We start from the raw sequence: 20,736 nt of genomic DNA on the forward strand, positions 1-20,736 counted from the left end.
ATGACTTGTAGCAGCCAGTTGCCAGGCAATATGAGTGTGGATCAAAAAAAAAAAAAATTAGGCCATTAGCCTGCTCCTCCATGAAATGGTTGTGAATTGCAATGATGTGCATTACTGCTGGGTGGACGTCCTGCCAGCCTGGTCTTGACTGGTGCTCGGAGGGCCACGCTGTGCAAGGACGTTGTGAAATCTCTGTGGGGCCACCTCTGTTGGGAGGCACAGAGAAAACTCTCTGGAAAGCAGTTCTCAGTGGCCAGATAAAGACTACTGTCACTTTTGATGTCCTCAGAGGATGGGGGAACCTCAGTGGTTTGGGGAGTTTCTCTGCTTTTTGTTGTGTAATATATTATTTAGGGAGAAAGGTGTGAATTATATTTCTTTCTTTTTTTTTTTTTTTTAAGTGTTAAAATTAAAGCTTGTATTTATATTTTTGTACTGGTAAATAAAAATAAGTGAACAAAAAACATAACAGTAACAAAGGGCAAAAAATGGACAGAATGGGAAGTATACACCAAAATGAACAAACCTTAATGTGTTCTCCCCTCTTGCCATTGATTGCTTTTGGAAATGGAAATTCTCCCCCATACCACCCTGGGTCTTCTGTGTGCTGTGACGCCGGTGCCCCCTTCTCCCTGCTATGACCTCTCGTCACTGCCCTGGGCCAAACTCTGCCTACAATGAAGTTCCCTGGGGCAACTGAGAGCAGAGTCTGGCCCTTGGCATCCAGCCCTGAAGCTTTGGGGCAAGCAGAGCAGGGAGGCACAGCCTGTGTTTGAAACTCCCACCCCACGGCTATGCTGCAAAACTGAGCAGGAGAAAGCAGGTGGCTTGCAAACCTAACCCTCAGGTTGACAGAGTCCTTGAAAAATCAGCTGATTGCAGCAGAGAAATTATTGGAAGTATGTGAATGGTGACTGGATCTGAGTTTTAAGAAAGAAAGTTTTTAATATGAAAACCCAACTTTAGTGTATGGCTATAAACAAATTAAAATTAATCACAAATAACTCATGGAATGTGTGGTTTGCCTTTGTTTGTGTCATCTTGTCTGCCTTCATTTTGGATGTCTGGGCTGGGGTGTCCATCATTTATTGCTGATAAATGCAAAACATGGGGCTCTTCTCAGCTTGTGTATGTGTGTCAAAAGGTGCCTGCTCATAGACAGGTTAAAAGCATGACAAAGCTTTTAGTTCTGCGGGGTTCATGCACACTTTGTAAGCTGGTGGTGTGTAGGTGCTTAACATTTCAGGAGAGCTTTTATTCACAGCTGGTAACTTAATGATTGTGAAGATGGAAATGTCTTATAGACAGTCATTTTTTTTGTGAGAGGATAGAGTATAATCTTCCAAACACAGAGTGTCAGAAATTTAGCCGGTGTTATACTTGAACTTGGGGTATTGATATCTACTGCAGTCCAAAAGAAAAAATCTGCAAGGGGAGGGTTTTTTTTTATTATTTTATTTTGTTTTATTTCATATTTTACAATGTGTGTCTCACTGTGTTAGTGACTACTAATTCTGGCAGCATCCTTGAAAAGAAAACTTGCAAATAATTCAGTTCTTGCGGGGCTGGGGAATTCAAGGGAATCTGCAGTGCGTCTGCATCTGTGAGATTGCTCAGGAGCTCTCTGGATTCTCCACCATTGCTTTTAAGGAAACAAAATACCAGAAAGGATCGCGTGAGAGTTGCCAGTGTGACAGAGACGTGTTACCATATAATGCACATAAATGCTGCAAGTACCCTGGTCTTTGTCAGAACGCCTTTCAGCCCTGTATGAAATGGGGGAAGGAGTGGTAAAGTGCTGAAAAGAGGATAAGAGGGATTTGTTGTTTTGCATCTTTCCAGGATGACTTTGACATGATGTCTAGAGTGTTTTTGAAATGCCCTTCTGCTCAGCCCTCGAGCAGAAGCAGTACAGATGAGCCGCGCTCCCAATATTCGCTGTCACTAAATGTCATGGAAGTGTTTTATTGCATTGTGTTTGCCTGGATTTTAGTAGATTAAAGTGAAACAGGAGCTGCGTCGCTATGATGCATGGTGTGCTAGCACTCAGCTTCAGCCCCTGCCATGAGGGTTTCCAGAGTCCGTGGGCTGCCGGAGGACATGGGTACATTTCTCACCAGAGCAGCTTTGGCAGGCGAGCGGTGGTGTGGTTTGGCCAGGCCTTGGTGTGCTCAGCCAAATATGTGAGACACAGAAGTGGAAGAATTTGTGAAGACGTTGGGACATGTAACACAATTCTTTTGTGCTCATCGTTTCTCATTTTAGGCTGTGTGGGCTTACTGAATGCAATTCATAAATGCGTTCTTTAAAGTAAGTAAATGATAAAATTCACATTCGTGGGTATCATGGTGTGTTGTGCAGTGCTATCAGTGATGTTCTGCTGCAAGGGTGTCCTGCTGATTGTTGACAGCTTTGGTCTCAGGGTTTCCTCCTGACGTTTTCATAGAAATGTGGTGCTTTTGGTAAACCCATGTTTGGTAAACCCATGGTTGATAATGGAACTGAGGAAATCTGTTAAATGAGGTCAGTGTTGGGTATTTGTTGGCCATCACAACCTGCTCCTGCTGAGTAACAGGAATACTCAGCACACACCGAACACAAAATGGAACAGTAAATAAGATCTGTGAACAACTAACTAGCAGTCTCTAACATCAGTAAAGCGCGGGTAGTGAGGATAATTTAGCCCCCACAGTTACAGGAATGTAAAACGGAGGTGTTGTTTTGTCTCGTAGCTCAAGAGGCACCAGCCCTGCTGCGGCAGCTCATGGATCAGACGGTGAACACCAGTAACTCTGCCATGTTGGACTGCCAGGTTCGTGGCATCCCTGAGCCCCAGATAACCTGGCTTAAAAACCATGAGGAAATACACCAAGAATCAGGTGAGAGCTCTGTATGTCCCCCCACCTTGTACAGACTTTTTGTTGTGCCCTGTGTGCTTTCAGAGACCATTTGCACTCCAAAATGTCAACCAGGCTGGAGGTGTAGACACAACAGGTCCCTGTGGATTCAGAGGGAAAAATATAGATACTAATATCTCATTTTGCATCTTAGAAGAGTCATCTCCAGAGTATCTTATTTCTCTTCATTTACTAGAGAGGGAGCCTAAAGACCAGGTGTCTTGGCCAGAGTACAGATAGGCAGGAGAAAGTCAAGCTTGAATGAGGTGTACAAGTACCAGGGGAAGCCTCTGGTCAAGCATGCAAAGTTTGTTCTAGATTCACAGCCTAACTGCCAGGCTAATTCCACCTCTGGTGTCCCTAAAACTGAAATGTGTCTGCCTGAACCAGGGGAATCCAATGTTTCCTGCAGCAGAAAGGAACAACTTCCCAGGTGACGTGCTGCTACTGCAGGAAAAAATTGGGAGATGTTTTCTGCTGTGTCCAAATTAGCTTCAAACATCAGTTTATGCTACTAAACTTCCAGCTCTGATATGGAAGTGTTCCTTGGAGATTTCAGGTGGAAGTGAATGATGGGGGGAAAAGGAAAACCTTTCTCATGCAAATTCATGCACATTCAAATCAGGAGCACACAATGAGATCACGTTATGGGCTCAGCAGAAATGGTTCAGGAGGTTTGGTCTGTAGAAACTTGAATCCTGTGTAGTCTTAAATACCAGCATTTTAGAAAATTTATATTTGAGGTTCTGTCCTGCCTTGGAAATTACTATGGCATGAGTAAAGGCAACAGGAAGAACTCTGCGTATTTGTCAAAGTGAGTTGCAGGCATGCACAGACTTCCAACACAGTCACTGAACTTTATATACAGCCAGATTCTGTGAAGTTTTACCACGACCACATAGTTGTAGTGTGCATTATTCACACTGTCGTCTAGAATAGATGTTATGTGCTTAACTTGGGCATAATGCAACACATGAGGTTAGGATCCAGGAAGACATTTCTACAGGGTAGGTCAGAGCACTTTAGTTAGCTGCCTGGAATAGATGGTGGGAGTACACTTCAATGGGACTGTGGTTCGGATGGAGCCAAACGCACAAGTGTGTACTTGACTGCACATTTCCTGGCTATATCACTCCTGAAAGGCAGGCTGAGGCCAAATCTGCTGCCTGCCCCTTCCTTGCTTGCTGGAATATCATCCAGGCTGGTTTAAGGCTTGACCCAGCTGGAATAAGAAAGGTGTTGAAAACTGCAGGTAACTTCCATGTTTTAGGGTACACCTCATGGGACGTCTCCTTGCATTAGCTGGGGTCCTTCTGAGAAGGGGCCCAATGTCCCCTGCCACACGAGCAAGTGAGCTGGGGCTTGGGAGTGCTCAAAGCTGTAGCTGCTTCTGCAGTGGAACTGCTCCTGTGAGTGCAGTGGTAAGCGGTCAGACCACCCATTTTCTAAAACTTGGAGACATGCTGAGAAGCTCGCTTGGACGAGTGTCCAACCACAGTGCTAATCAGTACACGAGATATCAACTGCTCCCAGGTTAATTCCCTTAGGCTGAGCTTTTTCACTCACACAAGTGCTTTGTAAACACTAATTTCCAAAAGGTTCCCAAAGCTTCCAAGCATATTTGGCTTTCTTGCAGAGAACACTGCGCTGTACAGTCTGCGGCTCAGATTTCTTTTGGGAAAAACTTGAAGCAGATATTATTACACAAGTGTCTGTTTTTGTTTATCCCCTGGCTACCGCTCATTGCAAAATATTTCATTTCACAGGAATAATTTTAGGGCCCGGAAGCCGAATGTTGTTTATTGAAAGAGTAAAAGAGGAGGATGAAGGACTTTACCAGTGCATAGCCACCAACCTAAAAGGGTCTGTGGAGAGCTCAGCGTATGTCACAGTACAAGGTAAAGGTGCATTACATGGGAAGAGCAAGTTTGCCCGAGTGATGTTCTTGTTCTGGCTGGAAAGGTGGGGGGGTATGACTTGGGGAGCATGTGGGGAGCTCTGAAAGCAGCAATCTGAAGGAAGTCCTAGCAAGGGAAACGTACCAGGTTGGAAAGGAAGCCTAACAGGAAATGCTAACTCAGAGAGTGTTTACACTGACCTAAAAAGAAGAATTGCTTCAACCTAACAAAGATCAGGTCAGGGTAGAAGACAGATGTAAATTTAGCATCATCAAAACAAACAAAAAAACAAAATAAGGAACACCCTCCTACCCCCTCATTTTCCCATTTCAGGTTGATTCCACAAAAATTAGAGGTCTGGCATATTTTCATTTGCTTATTTTCAATGTAAAGTGAACTGCCAAATCAGGCCAGAAGACTTTAGCCTAGCAATAGGTAGAAATGCATTTTAAAGGTACTTACTGTAAGAAGTAGGTATGATCTAGTGATTTCTGTAGCCATTACTTGAGTTACTTTGCTATTCCTTTAAACATCCAGCTTTGTTCTGCCTTCTGCCAAGCTTGACTCAGACCTGAGTCACCTCAGTGACTTCCACTAAGTAATTTTACATTGCATTAAAATAAAGTTAATTCAGTGACTTTTCAGTTTCATTGAATATCTTTTTGGTTCATCTGTTATAAGATAGGAGAAGCAGGTTGACATTCTCCATGTAAGTCAGTGCCATGTATGAATTTGACATAACCTGTCTTATTGATCTCATTTTTAAGTAAATAGTCCTAAGTGCATTTAGTTTCTCTTTTTAGAGGACAGTTTGATTACCACTTGGTCTCTCAGGCAGGGATTATGTCTTTGTAGCTGTTCTCATAGAATTGCTAAATGTATCTGAATGCTGCTGAGTATTTGGATAGTGCCCTACAGCAAAAGACAATTACAGCTGGTAAACCAGTATTGATTTCCTGCCACGTGTGTGTCAGCAGAGCAGCTTCAGTTAATGGGTATCATTGACGATACAACGAAGCTCTTTTAAAAGATCAGGGATAAGAATACGTACATGTGGTCTGGCCTAACGGGTATAATCAAGGAATTAAAAACCCCCATCTCCTTCTGAATAATGCTAGGGTTTTAACAGCTATTGTAATCACTAAAAGAATGACTTGTCCTTAAGTACTAGCTGTCCAATGCAACCAATGCTAATTGATAGCTCTGGACAATGTAATTCATTATGGTATTGATTTTTGTATCATTGTATCTCAGCTATTTATTTCAACCACACTCGTTCTGTCAGATGGCTTCTAGGAAGTCATATCTCCTTGTGCATGAACCAGAGAAAATGAAGACAGAAGCCAGGAAGGCTTCTTCTCTGGTTACATGCCCTGCGGGGACTGCTGACGATGTGCTTGCGTGATTCCTATGGGAGCTCTTAGACGAGCAGGAGATGAAGTCTACCCTATTAAAATTTATAGTCTGAGACTAGATGCAACAGAGAGAGAGATTTTCTTATCTGCTGTCATCAGGGAAAATGCCTTTCTACCCCCTCTCTTCTGACTGCACAAGGGGATGTCACTGGAAACATCTTCGCTCACTCCAGACCTGGCAGTCTTCTCCGAAGTGGAGTCCCTGTCCTCCTCTTGGGGAATGGCAGCCTCACAGACCATCCCTCAGCCTGCAGGGACAAAATTGAGGCTTTAACATGGGTCCCTCTCTAGGTTTTACCCCTTCCTTGCCTTTCTCAGCACACACACCATGCCACTGCCACTGCCACAAAGCCGTCCCCTGGCTTTCCAGATCAAAGGCGGCAGAGCAATGCCCCACGTCGGTGGCTGTGCTGAGCAGATTGGAAGGGCAGTTTGCAAATGAGCCAGGAAGGAAACTGTCTGCTCTTTTTATTTCCTCTGAAAAAACATTCTTATGCTCACAGATAAAACAATGCGTTATTTTTGTACCAGCCATGGATGAATGGATGGTGGAATCCAAGGGCTGTCTTTAAATAATCACAGACCTTGTTTGGTTTGGAAGCCGTGCTCATAGGGCTGTCTGAGGAGACAAGGGACTGTGTTTGTGGGTATGTTAGAGCAAGCTGTCCATTAGTTCTTGGCTGAGGAGCTGAAGAGGCAGTGAATCTGAATGGACTTAACGAGGACAAGAAATGGCTGCCTGAGCAGTCACGGAGGGGACACAGGCTGGACACGGAGGAGACATGGAGGGGACACAGGCTGTCTCGGGCAGCTTTGCTGCACTGCTCCCAGTTGCCACTGAAGCAATGTCCTTACTTCTTCTGGTGACCCTGGCACACCGCTCTCTCCCAGTGGGAGCCAGTGAGAGAGCTGGCGGCAGAAGTGCAACCGCCTGCAAGGGTGCTGGTGAAAGGAGACCATCACAGTCACTGAAATCCAGGCCTGTAACAAGCAAATGAATCCAGCAAAATGCCCTGAATTAGAGCTATTGCTTCGTAACTTCACATGATCCCTGCTGATGGGAAAGAAAAGCATCAATCACATTTGTGAAGCATCCACTGAACTGCTCTGACACTGTGGAAAGGGAGTTTGCTTCTCATGTAACTGTCTCTGTACCTACCCACCTTTCCGACTTTGTATCTCATAAAGCTGTTGTCCTTCTTGGACCACACTGATTCTGAAGTCATCAGGAATGTTTCCGTGAAGTTTATCTGGAAGTCCCTTGTTTACTGAATGTGGTTCAGCCTGGGTTATGTGGATGACCGTAAGAGAAAAGAAGAACATCAGGGGACACTTAAAACTCCTGATACTACAGGGGATCTCCAAAGTGGGTTGGAAGAGAGCCCTGGAGGTGTCTAGCCTAGTCTCCAGCTCAAACCATGATCATCATCAACTCCACCTCTAGTCAGAGGTGGTTTTGGTTGAATTGCAAAAACCTTCAAGGATGGAAATCCCTCAGCATCTCTGAGCACCTTTCCCAGTGCTGCGGGGCTGTGACCACGAGATCATTTGGGTCGAGCAGGGCAGGACCCATTAGTGTAGGGGTGGGGGGCACTTTGGGTGCAGCAGAGAGGAATTGTTGCCTCAGCCATTGCTTTTTCCCTGCTTGACACCCGAGTGCCCTACCCTACCTGTTTTGCTTCAGATCAAGCCCTTTCGTACCCCGCTGCAAGGCGTTCAGCCAGCTCTGGCTGCCAGGCTTTAATAAGATTAGGAACCCAATGTTTATAACCTAACCCAACCCCAGATTGGAGAAACGTGCTCTGGTTTCCTAAAGTCACTGGGGCATTTCACAGACAGCGCCTTTGCATCCCTTCACCAACTCCCGCGTACAGGAGCCGTGGGGAAGCTGCTGCCTCCTGCCCGGGGCGGCTGTGTTGTGTCTCACAGGTTTTGTGAGTCCTGCCATATGGAACAGTGGCAAGAAATGAACCATCAGCCTCTCCAGGTTCTGCTGAGCAAGGGTTAGAGGCTGTTACTTGCCATCTGCATGAGTGTTGCTCAGACGGGAGGAGCAGATCCCTGTGTAAAAGGGAAGCCGGATGCTAGTGGACAGGCAAGCTGCCTCAGGATGTATCATCTTTGCCATCAACACAGCCCGTATTTAAATCAAGTTCTTTAAAAATACTCATGCTTTTGAAAACACTCGTGGTATTTTGTTGAAATAGGTACTCTTTACCTCCACTTAGAGTTGTGTTTTCCTTCAATGAGCTTTATTCTCAAAACTCCAGAATGGACGTGCCTGCAGAAACTCAGACACGGGGCTGGATATATCACCTTTACAGATTAAATATTTAGGTGTTGTGCTAGTCAAGTCACAGCTAAAGGAAGCCATTTAAACTCTGCACAAAACTCTGCAGACTTGCCCCAAACCAGGCAACACCTCCCTCTGCATTCCCTGGTGAGCCCACCAGCGAGACATCACTCCTTCCTTCTTCGTTTGTCAGAAGTAACACCGAGCCGCCCGGGGCCTGAAAGTGCTGCCAGTGGAGTTGACAAAACCACTGTGAAATCCTGTGCAGAATTACTCCTTCTTGTCCTCTCGTTTTCTCTCTCCGGAGGGTGTATCAGAATAAGAGGCAGAGCAAGATTTGTTCTTGCATTTGCTACCAGTCGGATGGCAAACATATTGTGGGAAGCGTAGTATTTTGACATGATCACAGGATTTGCAAAACAGACTGCTCTGAAACCATTTTATGAGTCCCTAAGTAGCAGTCTGAAGTGAATTTTATTTTGGCTTTTTTTTTTTTTTTTAAATCTGTCAGTCAGCTCTAATACTCTCCAGATTTCTAATGCTCATGTTTTCTCGCTGCTCCCTTTTCTGCTGCTGTTGTTTTTGTTTTTCCCTTCCTGTGTTTGATTTGTTCTGAGGTTTGGAGAGCCCTCTGTGCTCCCTGCCAGCTGGGCTCTGCCAGCTCTGCTGGGCACAGCACGGGCTCCGTGTCCCCCCGGGGAACCACGGCTGTGACCGCAGGAGACCCAAGGGCACGGATCCTGCTGGGTCACCACGGGATGGAGGTGTGAGCTGAGCCCCCAGCTCCTGCTCCTTCTGATCCATCCAGACCACGTGAAGGTTGGTGGACTCCTGCCGGCTGTGCCACGACCCTTTTAAGCATCCCCAGAGAGGTTCTGGGTGATGGCTGTGCTGCAGGGCTCAGCAACCAGCACAGAGGGGCTCCCCCAGCAGGGCTGGAGCAGGCACAGTGCCCAGGGAGAGGCAGAAACCCCCCTGGGCAGCAAAACCCAGGCAGCAGTACTGGAGCCATGGGTGTTTGCAGCACCACAAGCTTCCGGCGTGGCTCGTGACCAAGTGTTTCCCTGCCCTCTGCTCCTCTCTCGGATGCAGACATGGCCAGATGGGTTTCACTGTTGTATCATGAAACTGCATGAGCAGGCCCACACACATTCTCACACAGAGAAAAAAAAAAATGTCTAAAAATACCCCACAGCTGTATTTCCAACTCAAAAGGAAACGATCGTCTGACCGGCCATCCCTCACCTGGTTGACTTCACCTCCTGCGCCCCTAAGAGGGGCTGACTTTTTACCAAAAAGTTTTCTGGTGGATCTAGTGCTTTTTTTCTGCATTCAGTACAATGGCTGTGCTGAGGAGACCTTATTTTTCCATTCCAAACAGAGATTAATGCCCCATTGAATAGAAGCTGGTCCTTCCTGGTATTTTATTTTAATGGCAGAGAACCACAAACCGCACCTGGCTTTGCAGGTCGTTTTCTAAAATGCTTGCTGCTTGATTTTCCCAGGCACACCAGAGAGGTCAAACCTGGAGCTGATAACCCTGACCTGTACCTGTGTGGCTGCGACGCTCTTTTGGCTCCTGCTGACCCTCTTCATACGCAAGCTGAAGAGGGTAAGGCTGCGATATGGGGGGAGATCCCAGCCGTGGTGCCTGACCCTCCATCATCTTAAAAATTTATTCCCAGGCTACTGAGATTACTAGGAATATAAAAACTGGGATTCACTCACTGTGACTCCCTGTGCAATCACCACCAGGCTGCAGATGGATGCCCAAGGAACGACTCATGGGGCTGGGTATGAGTAAGCAAAGCTGGAGAGCTGAGGGCTGGGGGCAAAGCTCTCAGGCTCACAAGCATTTGGGTGCCTGACTCCAACCAAAGGCATTCCCATCCCTTTAAAAGCTGTGGGAGTTTGGCACGTCAGTGTCTTTGAAGATGGGAGTGAGGAGGAATGACAGATCCTCACAGACCCGGTGAGGTCTGGTGTGTGCACAGTGTCTGGTACAGTTACATCACTTGTGAGGTGATACGAGGTTGTTTTGGCAGGGCAGTCTCGCATACAGATGCTCCTGTATCATCGTGACAATGTTAGCTGCCCTCCTTCTCGTCCAAGAGTGCCAGGGATGGTTTAGCTCTCCTTTCTGCTGACAGCCCACCATGCCACCCCTAAACCCACAGGTCAACACCGAAAATCCAACCCTGCTACAGTGCAGAAGGACCTTGGGGCATCTCAGGGGCACAGAGGGATTTGAGGGAAAGGAGGTGCTGAGACGATGGGGTTCAATGTGGGATAGGAGACGGGGAAGGGCCACACAAGCCCCTTTCCCCATTCCCACCCCCCAGCTGCACTGAGCCCTGGCTGCATCCATTGCCCAGCTGGGCAGGCACCGGGCATCCTTTCTCAGCCCCTACGGCTGGATGTGCTCCAGCTGGCTGAGTGTGACAAGCTGACTGCAGCCTGCAAAACCATTTCATCTCAGCCTGCCTGCATTTTAGGTTTTACACGGAGAACTTCTGTTGACTGATGGGAGTGCAGGACCAGGGCTGTAGGGCAGTAGTCGTCCTTCCTGCCTCCCTACTGCTGCAAGCTTTTGTAAGAAGAAATGCATGGGAGACTTCTTGGGGGGAGAGAAAAGTAGAGGTTAAAGCTGTGGAGAAACTTTATATCTGTACAGAGACAACAAAGCATTTGGGACCAGTTCTGATTTCGCATCAGTAACGATAAAGTAATTGGTAACAGGACTGCAAAGCTGTGGGTTCAGCCCTTGGAGAAATGTAAGTTTTAAAAGTAGCAAGGAGTTGCAGATTTTTTTGTTGTTGTTATTTGTTTCTTAGATTCTTGACAGAGAACAAAAATAATCCTTCTTGCTACAGAGCAAGGGATTTAAACTAGATGACAAGTGAAGGTTTCTTTCCAGACAAGCCTTTCCAACTAGCATTAGTCTGTTTACGGTCTTCTCTGTGTTACTGTTACAAACTCTTACTCTCAAGGATTTACATCTAGAATTAGCTCTGAATTAAATTTCATATACAAATGACGTTGCCACAGTGGAAAAAAAATAATAATAATCTTTAGTGCTCTTTGAAAAACAGAGCATTTTCTTAAAGCCTGGCTGTTACGCATACAGGGTCAAATGATATACTTAGTAGTTCATTGCCACTCAAAATGTTGTTTCCAAGATCTGATTGTGCCAAAGGTTTGTTATTCAGTAAGTCTGAATAGAGAAACGTAGGAAGTTGTCTGCACCTTCCCACTCCCCTACTGCTCTTTGAGGTGGGTCCATCTAAAATCTCTTCTAAAGTGACTGGTAAGAGCAGTCTGGCACACATCTCTATAAAAAAAATGCTACTTTTACAGCAGAGGGTTTGGAGCCAGGCTTTGTGCCTCCTGACTTTTCTCGAGGTATCACTGTAATCCTTCCTGGGACTGACTTTCTGGGTACTTGGGATTGTGAAAGGCAACCAAAGCAGGAGCTGTTAGCTACTGCCATTTTAATCTAGTTATGTTTGCAACCGAAGCATACAAAGCCAGCAACATCCTTTTCAAATAAATGCCTGGAAATGCATGTATTAGGGACATGTTTCCAAGCTGTAGAGGAGGAAAGCTGAAAGTCACAGAGGGCAGTCGGAGCAACAATAAAAAACCATGTAGACATACCTGTGTGTTCGTGTATGTGCTCATGTGCTGTTTCCGTGAGTTTAGGGAAAGCAGTGTGAATAATCTCGGTCAACAGATTTTCCATAAATTTGAGCTAATAGCCAGGAAATTAGAGCAAACACTATTTTTTTTCTCTAGAAATATCAGCACTTCCTGCATCAAGAGAAGTCTAATGGATTAGAGTGGCAATCTCAGTGCTCTTTAAAGAAAAATACACTTCAAAGTGGAAAAGGATGGGCTGCAGAAAACTTTGAGATTAGATTAATTTTTCCTTATATTTAGAATATCATAGAATATCCTGAGTTGGAAGGGACCCACAAGGATCATCGAATCCAAAATTTCTCATGTGAAGTGGATAATCCGTTTATTCAGTAGAAACTGAATGTCTGGAAAATTCATTTTAAGCTACGTGTTCGAATCCAGATAACTATAAATTCCACCAAATTCCCATCATTTCAGTAAATTTGTAAGAAATGATATCAAAGTAATGAAAAACTCTAAAAATTTGTAAACAGTTTCTGAGATATGTAATATCTAGTCTCCTGGTGACTGTTCTTGCAAAACTTCTAACCACATATGACCTATCTCTGCTGAGTATATAGAAAAAATAAACACTGGCAGTTGAGCTCCATCTGTTGCATATGGCCACTTCTTGCTTTGCACAATCATGAAGGAAAGTTATTTTTAACAGCAATGTTTAGTCATTTGAAGAAAATAATTCTCTCGTCTGTGCAGAGGGCCTGTATCATAATACCATATGTCAATACAGATACACATAGATTTCACTGAGGAAACTGATAAGTTACATAGGAAAAAAGAGAGGAAGGAGAGTTTTTTTATATAAAAAAGTCTTGCAACATTGAAATAAGCCAAAGGGAGCTTAACTAAACCCTCCACTGGGCTGTGAAATGCAGCCCTGTGGGCAGAATTAACTTGGAAGCCGTGATCCAAAGAGGAAGGTACTGACAGATACTGTCATCCTCCTTGTCATTTTGAAATATTCTTTGTTCTGTAGCCTTATTCTTCCAAAAAGAAGACCAACCATTACCTGTCCATTATCATGGATCCGGATGAAGTGCCCTTAGATGAGCAATGCGAACGTCTGCCTTATGATGCCAGCAAGTGGGAGATTGCACGGGAAAGGCTGAAACTAGGTAATGCTGACATAATTCACATTGTGTATGTGGCTTCTGAGTGAGGTGTTGGTGTACCTATAGGTGTGGAGGAGCTGGGTATATTTTGGACACGGGGCACCACTTCTTGCCAGGTTCCATGCAGAAGCGTCCTGTCCCCTGACTGAATCAGAACATTTAGGACTGGCCAACTATGACCAACTTTTCATACGTATACCTTTAACATTTACTGGAAGTTTCTTCCCTTATAACCTGGTATATGCCCAGCTGGGAAAAAAAAAATATGCAGAAATGGCCCCTTATAGTCTGCCCCTCCCAGTTTCTTCCTTTCCTCCTCCCTCCAGCCCACTCTCTCTGTTTTCCCTCTGTGCTGCAGATTTATAGACATTCTTGTCAGTGCACCATAAAGTGCAAGAATGTGACATATGAGTCCCCACATAAATAAATAGCCACGGAAACTTTGAACCTGCAAGCTAGCTCGCCTACGGATGCCCCAGCGAAAGGCATGGGCTTGGGAGCATTCCTGGCTTGCTTAGCCCAGCCTGGGGCTGATGAGGAAAGCAGGAGGATAGGGATCAGATTTTGGAGCTGAGGAGTCCTTCCAGAAACCACACAGACTTCAGCAAGAGGGTCAACGTTTAAAAAATCAGTGATAAACACAGGCTGTTGCTATAGTGCTGTTTGTTCCTTCAGACAAGCATCAGACTGGTCCTACAGCTGGGGATAGAAAATCCCTGCACTTCAGCTAGGAGCCACAACAGATTCCTCCTGCCCTTCAGGGATCAGGGACTATGGGTAATTAAAACATGAGTGCGGTTACCATCACACTTAATTCTCCTGCTAGAAGTCACAAGGTGTCCAGATGTGGATAAGCACAGCTGAAATATGCCGCTAGTCGTTTACAATTGTCGGACGTGATTCTGGGAATGCTGAGACATAACCTTGTCTTGGAGTGTCTTCAATCTTCAAATAGTTTTCTTACAATGATGGACCAAGAGCTTGATGTACAGACATCGTGCTCTCTGCTTTATGTGATGCTTTATTTCTGTGCAAATCCCATGGAAAGAATCAAGCAGAGATGGAATGTAAACACCGAGGAAAAGCCACATCTCACAGGGCTGGTATGTAGAGTCTGGAGGTGAGGAATGATGACCAGAGAATGAGTTAAAAGTGGAAGAACTGGTGTAAACAAACAAAGAATGCTGACAGTGAATGAGAACCAGATTCGGAGAAGCCGGGTATGTGCAGTATGCTAGATTAGCTCAGTGCAAGTCCTGCTTACACGACAGTTAGCTCGGTCTTTGAATAACCTTGGCAGTCTCCAAGGATTAGTGTCTCACAAACACAAAACGTGCTTCTATGTTTTTTTAATAGATATTTTTACTTAGAAATACAACCCCTTCCAGCATCAGATATGTCTGTTTGTCTCTTTCCACCTACTTATCCTCAAATATATATATTTATTGTAACTTCTGTAAAGTAAGCCTCTACTTTTAGCCCATCTCTCTTGCTATGTATTCCTCCAGCACACATGTACAGCTCACGGGTGTGATGCAGTGCTTATACAACAGTAATCTCCCTCCAACCATAAGCAACAGATGTTACAGAAAACATCATAAGGGCACCACGGAAGGCAGGATAATTAACATTCAGTGTAGATTAGCCCAACTGAGCTCTAAATGTTATCTTTTTGTTAGACAGAAGCATGCTGATGCTATAAGGTACTTTCAGTGTGGTCGGTGACGATGCTGCAGTCCAACATCAGTGTTGAGCTATTTTGCATTCCTCACCTTGCTCCCGGGCTCAACCTTCCTAATCTACAAGAGGTCACAAACCACTGATGCTGTGAGGCAGGACCCCAAGGAGTATTGTCCCATGGCTCTGGTGTGAGGTCAGGCACACTGGTGGTAAATGGCTCCCTGTGCCCTGCTCCCTGCAGTGCACATCAAACCCAGGCTGCTGGCACTGGGCAGTGTGCTTTCCATCCTCCTTCATGTGCATAGTTGTTGGGTGTAACACATGGGAAAAAAAAAAAAAAAAAAGCTGCTGAAGAACCCTGTTAAAATGGGATGGAAATAGAAACGTCCTGATCCAAAACACTTTGAAGGGGCTGTTCACATCAATGAGTTCTGAATTGCCCCCAAGAAACCAAAGTCAACTGGAGAAAGCTTAAGTAGAGCATTTCATTTCCTTGGTCTGGATGAAAATGTTGCATTTCATACCTGAGAGTTATTATGAACCTGTCCAGTGTAGCTGCTTGGGGACTGCGACAGGCTGGCTGCTCAGATGGTTGGCCGTCTTAATAGTCTCCTGTTTAATTGCTCTGTTTAATAATTTTTTAATTACTTTGCTTGTCCACATAAGGGGCTTTTGCAAGGACAATCTGTTAGGATTAGTCCTTAATGCCAACTATAAACCAGAATTTGAAAATTTAGAGCACTGAAAATTTAGAGCAGCCCTATTCTGCTCTGAAATTTAGCATAGTACAAAACAATAACAGAGCAACAAAAAGCAATACATCAAGTGTTATTACAGCTCCCCAGTAAATCACAATCGTTGTTTGGAGAAGGAAGTGTTGTTTCCAGCGCTCATTCTCCTTTATGAAAGGTTAGCAGCTTTGTGTAGCTTTATGAGCTAACTGGTATGTTTTCCAAGTGGTGACTAAGTAGGTTATCTTGATGTGGGAAGTGAGTTAGCAGTGATGGAAACTGATTAAAGCTACGGTTTGAACAAAGGTATGGTGAGTTTTATAGGACCTCAAACTGCAGCTTCACCTTGTACAAACCATGAACAGTCAACACATTAAGGATGACAAATATCAGCTCACCCAGAAAACTGAAACCTTTGTCTTAATATTGCTTCCCTGGTATATCTGCTGAATGAAGAAGCGATACGCAGTAACTGGAAAAGATGGTGACAAGATCTTCAAAGACACATTGATCCACGCATACTTGTGTGTGAAACTCAAAGCCTTCCACATACCAAGGCTGAGTCTGTGGGTGCTTTTCAGCCATGAAGATTAAGTTCTTTATGGTTTTTATTTGCTGTTAAAAAAACACCAATGTTTTCACAATTCTGGGGGAAAACAAAACCTAGTTTTTTGTTTTGTTTTGTGGTCTCTTTTCTTCCCCCACATTGTGTATTCCCCTGCTTTAGTAACATATGCTGCTTGTCTTCTATTGACAGACATACTGGGAATTACAGTTTAGAAATGATACAAATATAAAAGGTACTATCTACTTAATTTAATTTAGAACTGGCAGCAGTTCTTTTTCTCTACTTCTGAGTGTCTGGGTGTGATTCATCTCTCGCAGCTATAGACATCAACAAGGTAGACATCCAGATCAGAGCCAGTCAAACAGGCCCCTTTGAAGTAATTCACCTCTTCTGGCTTAGATTTCCATCATAGAAAAAGGAAATTTTCCTGTGAAGACGGCTGTGTTACATGCACATATCTGAGAAATGAATGTGGCCTCAGTGCCATAACTTGTCCTTCGGTTTTGTATGAAAAGCTGCCCTTTATTTTCTGCTCTTCTCCTCTACACTTCAAACTCAGCTGCTACATTCTTGTTAGACTTTGAGGTGCCTGGATTCTGCTGAAGGTGGAGCACAAGTACAGCCTGAAATGAGTTGCTTGGATATGAAGTTCTTTGCTAGCTAACAGGACAGCATCTCTCTGATCAATACTCCACCAGCTACCCAGGAATGGCAAAAGTGGCCAGTCCTGTCCATGTGAGCATGGAGTCAAAGAGGAAGTCAAGCATCTCTGCTTCAAACATTAACAAGTCATGAATGAGGCTGTGGAGATCATGAAATTGGCTTAAAACGCCAACCAAAAAAAAAAAAATAAAGTTACAGAATTTCTTTAGATGTTTGGGGGCTAAAAAAAATTATAACTGTATACTTGAAGTTGTACTGCTTCTGAACATGAAGGAAAAGGACACTCAGCTTCTACTGCCGGAGAATTTTATTCATGCCCACTGATTTCTTTCAAGGGCCTCTGGGTGCTTCTCCTGCAGTCTGATGGCAGCATGGTGATGATACCATAGGACAAATGTCTGCTTTTGGGCACCTGAAAGCATCGTACCCACCATGGAGCAACCAGCCCACCATTTGTCACTCGTGGTCCTCTCTCACTGAATCCCTCCAGGCCTCATTTTGCAAATGGGAAGGGCTCATCAATCTGCATCTCTGTGTATGTGCGAGTTTAGGCAGTGTCCCTAAGTTGTTGGGGACATAATTAACAGTGTCACAGCCTCCTGTATGGTACAGTGTGCTCAGAAAGCAGAGGAGCAAACCTTCCTGCTGGCAGAGCTAGACTGGAAAAATAGGGTCAGAATCCAGTGTACATCCACCGAATGGTTTTATTAATTTAGCATTATTTTCAATCACATCACGTATTCCTTTCAATGACTGTGTCTTCTGATTTGTCTGCTTATGCTTCAAAAACAAACAAAAAACCACCCTCAAATACCTTTATGTTAGCTATATATATGTACAGTATACATGCCTCATTGTTAGGACCATTCTTCATTTCATTATTTATTAATTCATTAGCTGGCAAGATTTCTTTTTTAACAAAATGTCTCTCTAATTTATTTCCTTTACAGGAAAGTCACTTGGACACGGAGCCTTTGGAAAGGTGGTACAAGCATCTGCTTTTGGAATTAGGAAATCACCAACGTGCAGAATAGTTGCTGTGAAAATGCTGAAAGGTATCTTGCTGCAAAGCTGGACTGGAAAAAACGATGCACTACATTGTGTCTCACTTTCAATATAATTCTATCAAAAGAAAGAGTGTGTGATATTCCTCCCACCCCTGATTCTTTGAAGCTTCCAAAAATGTGTACTCCAACTTTCAGGTCCACCAAAGTTTTCCAGAAGTGGCAGAACAATGAAATGAAAATTACACTCACAGTAAAAAATGTGATAAATTGCCACACAATATATGAGAAAATTTCAGATGCCCTGAGAACTTCATTGCCTGATTTTATATTTTTTTTTTTGATAATTTGGTTCCTCTACTTCAAATGCCGGAAAGAATGAAAAAGTTATTTTTGCCTGATCAGAATTGGGAATTAGATTTCCAGTGTACCCTATGTTGAACCACTATGCTATATTTACCCTGTAATGACCACAGTAAATGAACCTCAGCTGAAGCATGAAGCATTGCTTCACCTTGATGTGAAGAGGCTCATATAGAAGCTCTCATATTTTCCTTGGTCATTAGTTCCAATGATTAATCATCTCATTGTTAAAAACAGGTGCCTTGTGCCTAATTTACATCCGTCTGGCTTTAGCTTCTCATTCTAACATTCTCCATTAGATTATCTAAAACACAGTAATTTTTCTACTTGAAGGCCCCTTCTATTAAGCTAAACAGATTGAGCAGTTTAAATCTCTGAGTTGCAGTGCAGGTGCATCCTCTCTGACCCGTCTGCAGGCTCATTTCATGGTGTATAGGATGCTGACACACAGGCTGGGAAGTGAATTACCAGTGCTCTTCACACAACAGCGCTTTTCCCAAAGTGAAATCATCTCCCAGCTATTCTCTGCCGTTTTTATCATTGGAGCAGGAAGGACGAAGACCCTAATTGATTTAAGGAGGGCATTTGGGAAGTTAGCAAGCAGGATGATATTCGGTAGCAGACTGTAGCAGCCGTGGCTGAATTCCCTAACCCAGAGCCCTGGTGACATCCTTTCCTGTGCATACAGCTTTTGTTTCTTTATATAGCTAAGGATCACATCAGGTTGCTTTATTATTATTATTTTATTATTTTTCTGTCACTGCCCTGGAACCTTATGCTGCATTGCTTCATCCACCTTAATCTTTGAATCCTTTTCAGTGTTGCTCTCTGCCGGGACACATACCCCCTGTTCTGCTGGATCCCCGATGCTCTCAGCTGGTTCTGCTGAGACATGGTTTGAATACAGCCCTCTTAAACAGGGGCTCCCAGCTTCACAGCTGCCCACTGGCTTATCAGAGTTAGCAGACCTGCACCTGTTACTTCCAGCCCTTGAAGGGGCACGTGCAAGAGTACTTTCAGACCTACAACCTCTCTCTGCAATGCTCTACCTGAAATAGCTTCATCAGGAGATCATTTCTTGCTGGCAGTGACCTGAAAGATGTACGCCCTGTCAGGTGTGCCTTCTTGGTACTGTACTCAACAGGCTTGTTCTGTAATATTATGCCAAATGCTTTAGCACCTGCTATTGCAATATCCAGGATTGTCCCCAAGAAGGGAATATTCAGCTGACAGGGTTGCAAATATGTCATCTCAGTCGTGTTCAAAAAGCACAGAAAAACCTTGTTGGGCAATGCAAAACAAAAAAATACCCTGCAGCAAGCATGTCCAGAAAAAAAAATATAAATAATAAAATAAAATAAAATAAAATAAAATAAAATAAAATAAAATAAATAAAATAAATCTTTGGTCCTTCTGCAGCAATGGGCCAATAGCTATCTGTGTCATTGGTTTCAGAGGATGGCCTGTCACCTGGGTCATCGCCTGGCCCCGGGTGACAACTGTTTTGCCAACATGCAGACAGATGAGTTGGCAGAGTGGTCTGTCAAATTTAACATTTCTTTACGTACATCAGCAGGCTTTTTGTGCCAGCACCACAGAGGCAGCAGAGCTGCTCCTGGAATAGACAGGAGCAGATGGCAGCTGCAGGAAACCTTCATGGTGGGATTCATGTGTGTGTGCGTGCAGGGTAGATGCCCAAACTCCCTTTATTGTCAGTGTTGAGAAACAACATGCCATCCCATCCTAAGGCAGATCCCTCCATTTGGTGACCCGTGCGCATGTTTTGTTCTGCTGACTACAAAGAGAGCCTGTGGTGACTAGGTCTTCTGTAGGCATCTTCACAATGGGCACCTCAAGTTAGGGAAGACCTGTCCAATTCCTTGTGTCCTCACTAGGTTATCCAGGAACTTTGGAGGCATTCATGAGCTTTGTTCAAAGAATTCCCATGAGGTGGAGAGGAAGTGTCACCGCCTATACAGATAAATAGTGGATTACTGGTTAGATGACAAGTTTTGTGGGGGGCCACCAAGAAAATCTGTTTCCAATCAGATGTTGAAACCAAGCCCTCTAAGACCTAACTCCAGGCTCTTTGCACTGGGCCGTTCTTAACTCTTGGTGTCACTAAAGTTTTTAGTCCTTTTGGGTCTACACAAAGCAATGCTATTTATTTTTCTTGTTTTCTTGCCAAAATGAAATTATGCAGGAAAAAAAAAAAAAACTGCTTGGAGGGAATGAAAAGTTATGCTCTAGACTAAGTAGAAACTTCCGTGTTTAGTTGTGGAATTTCTTACATCATTATTGTTATAATTAATATTGATCTTTACCAGTAAGGGTGAGATGCAGTCCCCTAACTTCAACCATGTAAAATATGTGTGCCTGGTCTAATTTAATATTCCAGGCTTCCTGTACAACGAAC

General features: G+C 44.2%; 1 protein-coding gene across 2 annotated transcripts in view; it reads left to right on the top strand.

Annotated features, from left to right (window-relative positions):
- Positions 1 to 20,736, top strand: part of FLT1 (fms related receptor tyrosine kinase 1) — a 109,138-nt gene that overhangs the window by 70,517 nt on the left and 17,885 nt on the right. For both annotated transcript variants that reach the window (XM_083849558.1, XM_083849559.1), the window contains exons 14-18: positions 2,733 to 2,879; positions 4,664 to 4,795; positions 10,009 to 10,115; positions 13,176 to 13,314; positions 17,904 to 18,008. In XM_083849558.1, the coding sequence (XP_083705684.1) occupies positions 2,733 to 2,879; positions 4,664 to 4,795; positions 10,009 to 10,115; positions 13,176 to 13,314; positions 17,904 to 18,008 (630 nt within the window). The remainder of the gene's footprint in view (positions 1 to 2,732; positions 2,880 to 4,663; positions 4,796 to 10,008; positions 10,116 to 13,175; positions 13,315 to 17,903; positions 18,009 to 20,736) is intronic.

The sequence above is a fragment of the Anser anser genome, assembly GCF_964211835.1.
Source record: "Anser anser genome assembly, chromosome: 1".
In the NCBI taxonomy this organism is placed as follows: domain Eukaryota; kingdom Metazoa; phylum Chordata; class Aves; order Anseriformes; family Anatidae; genus Anser; species Anser anser.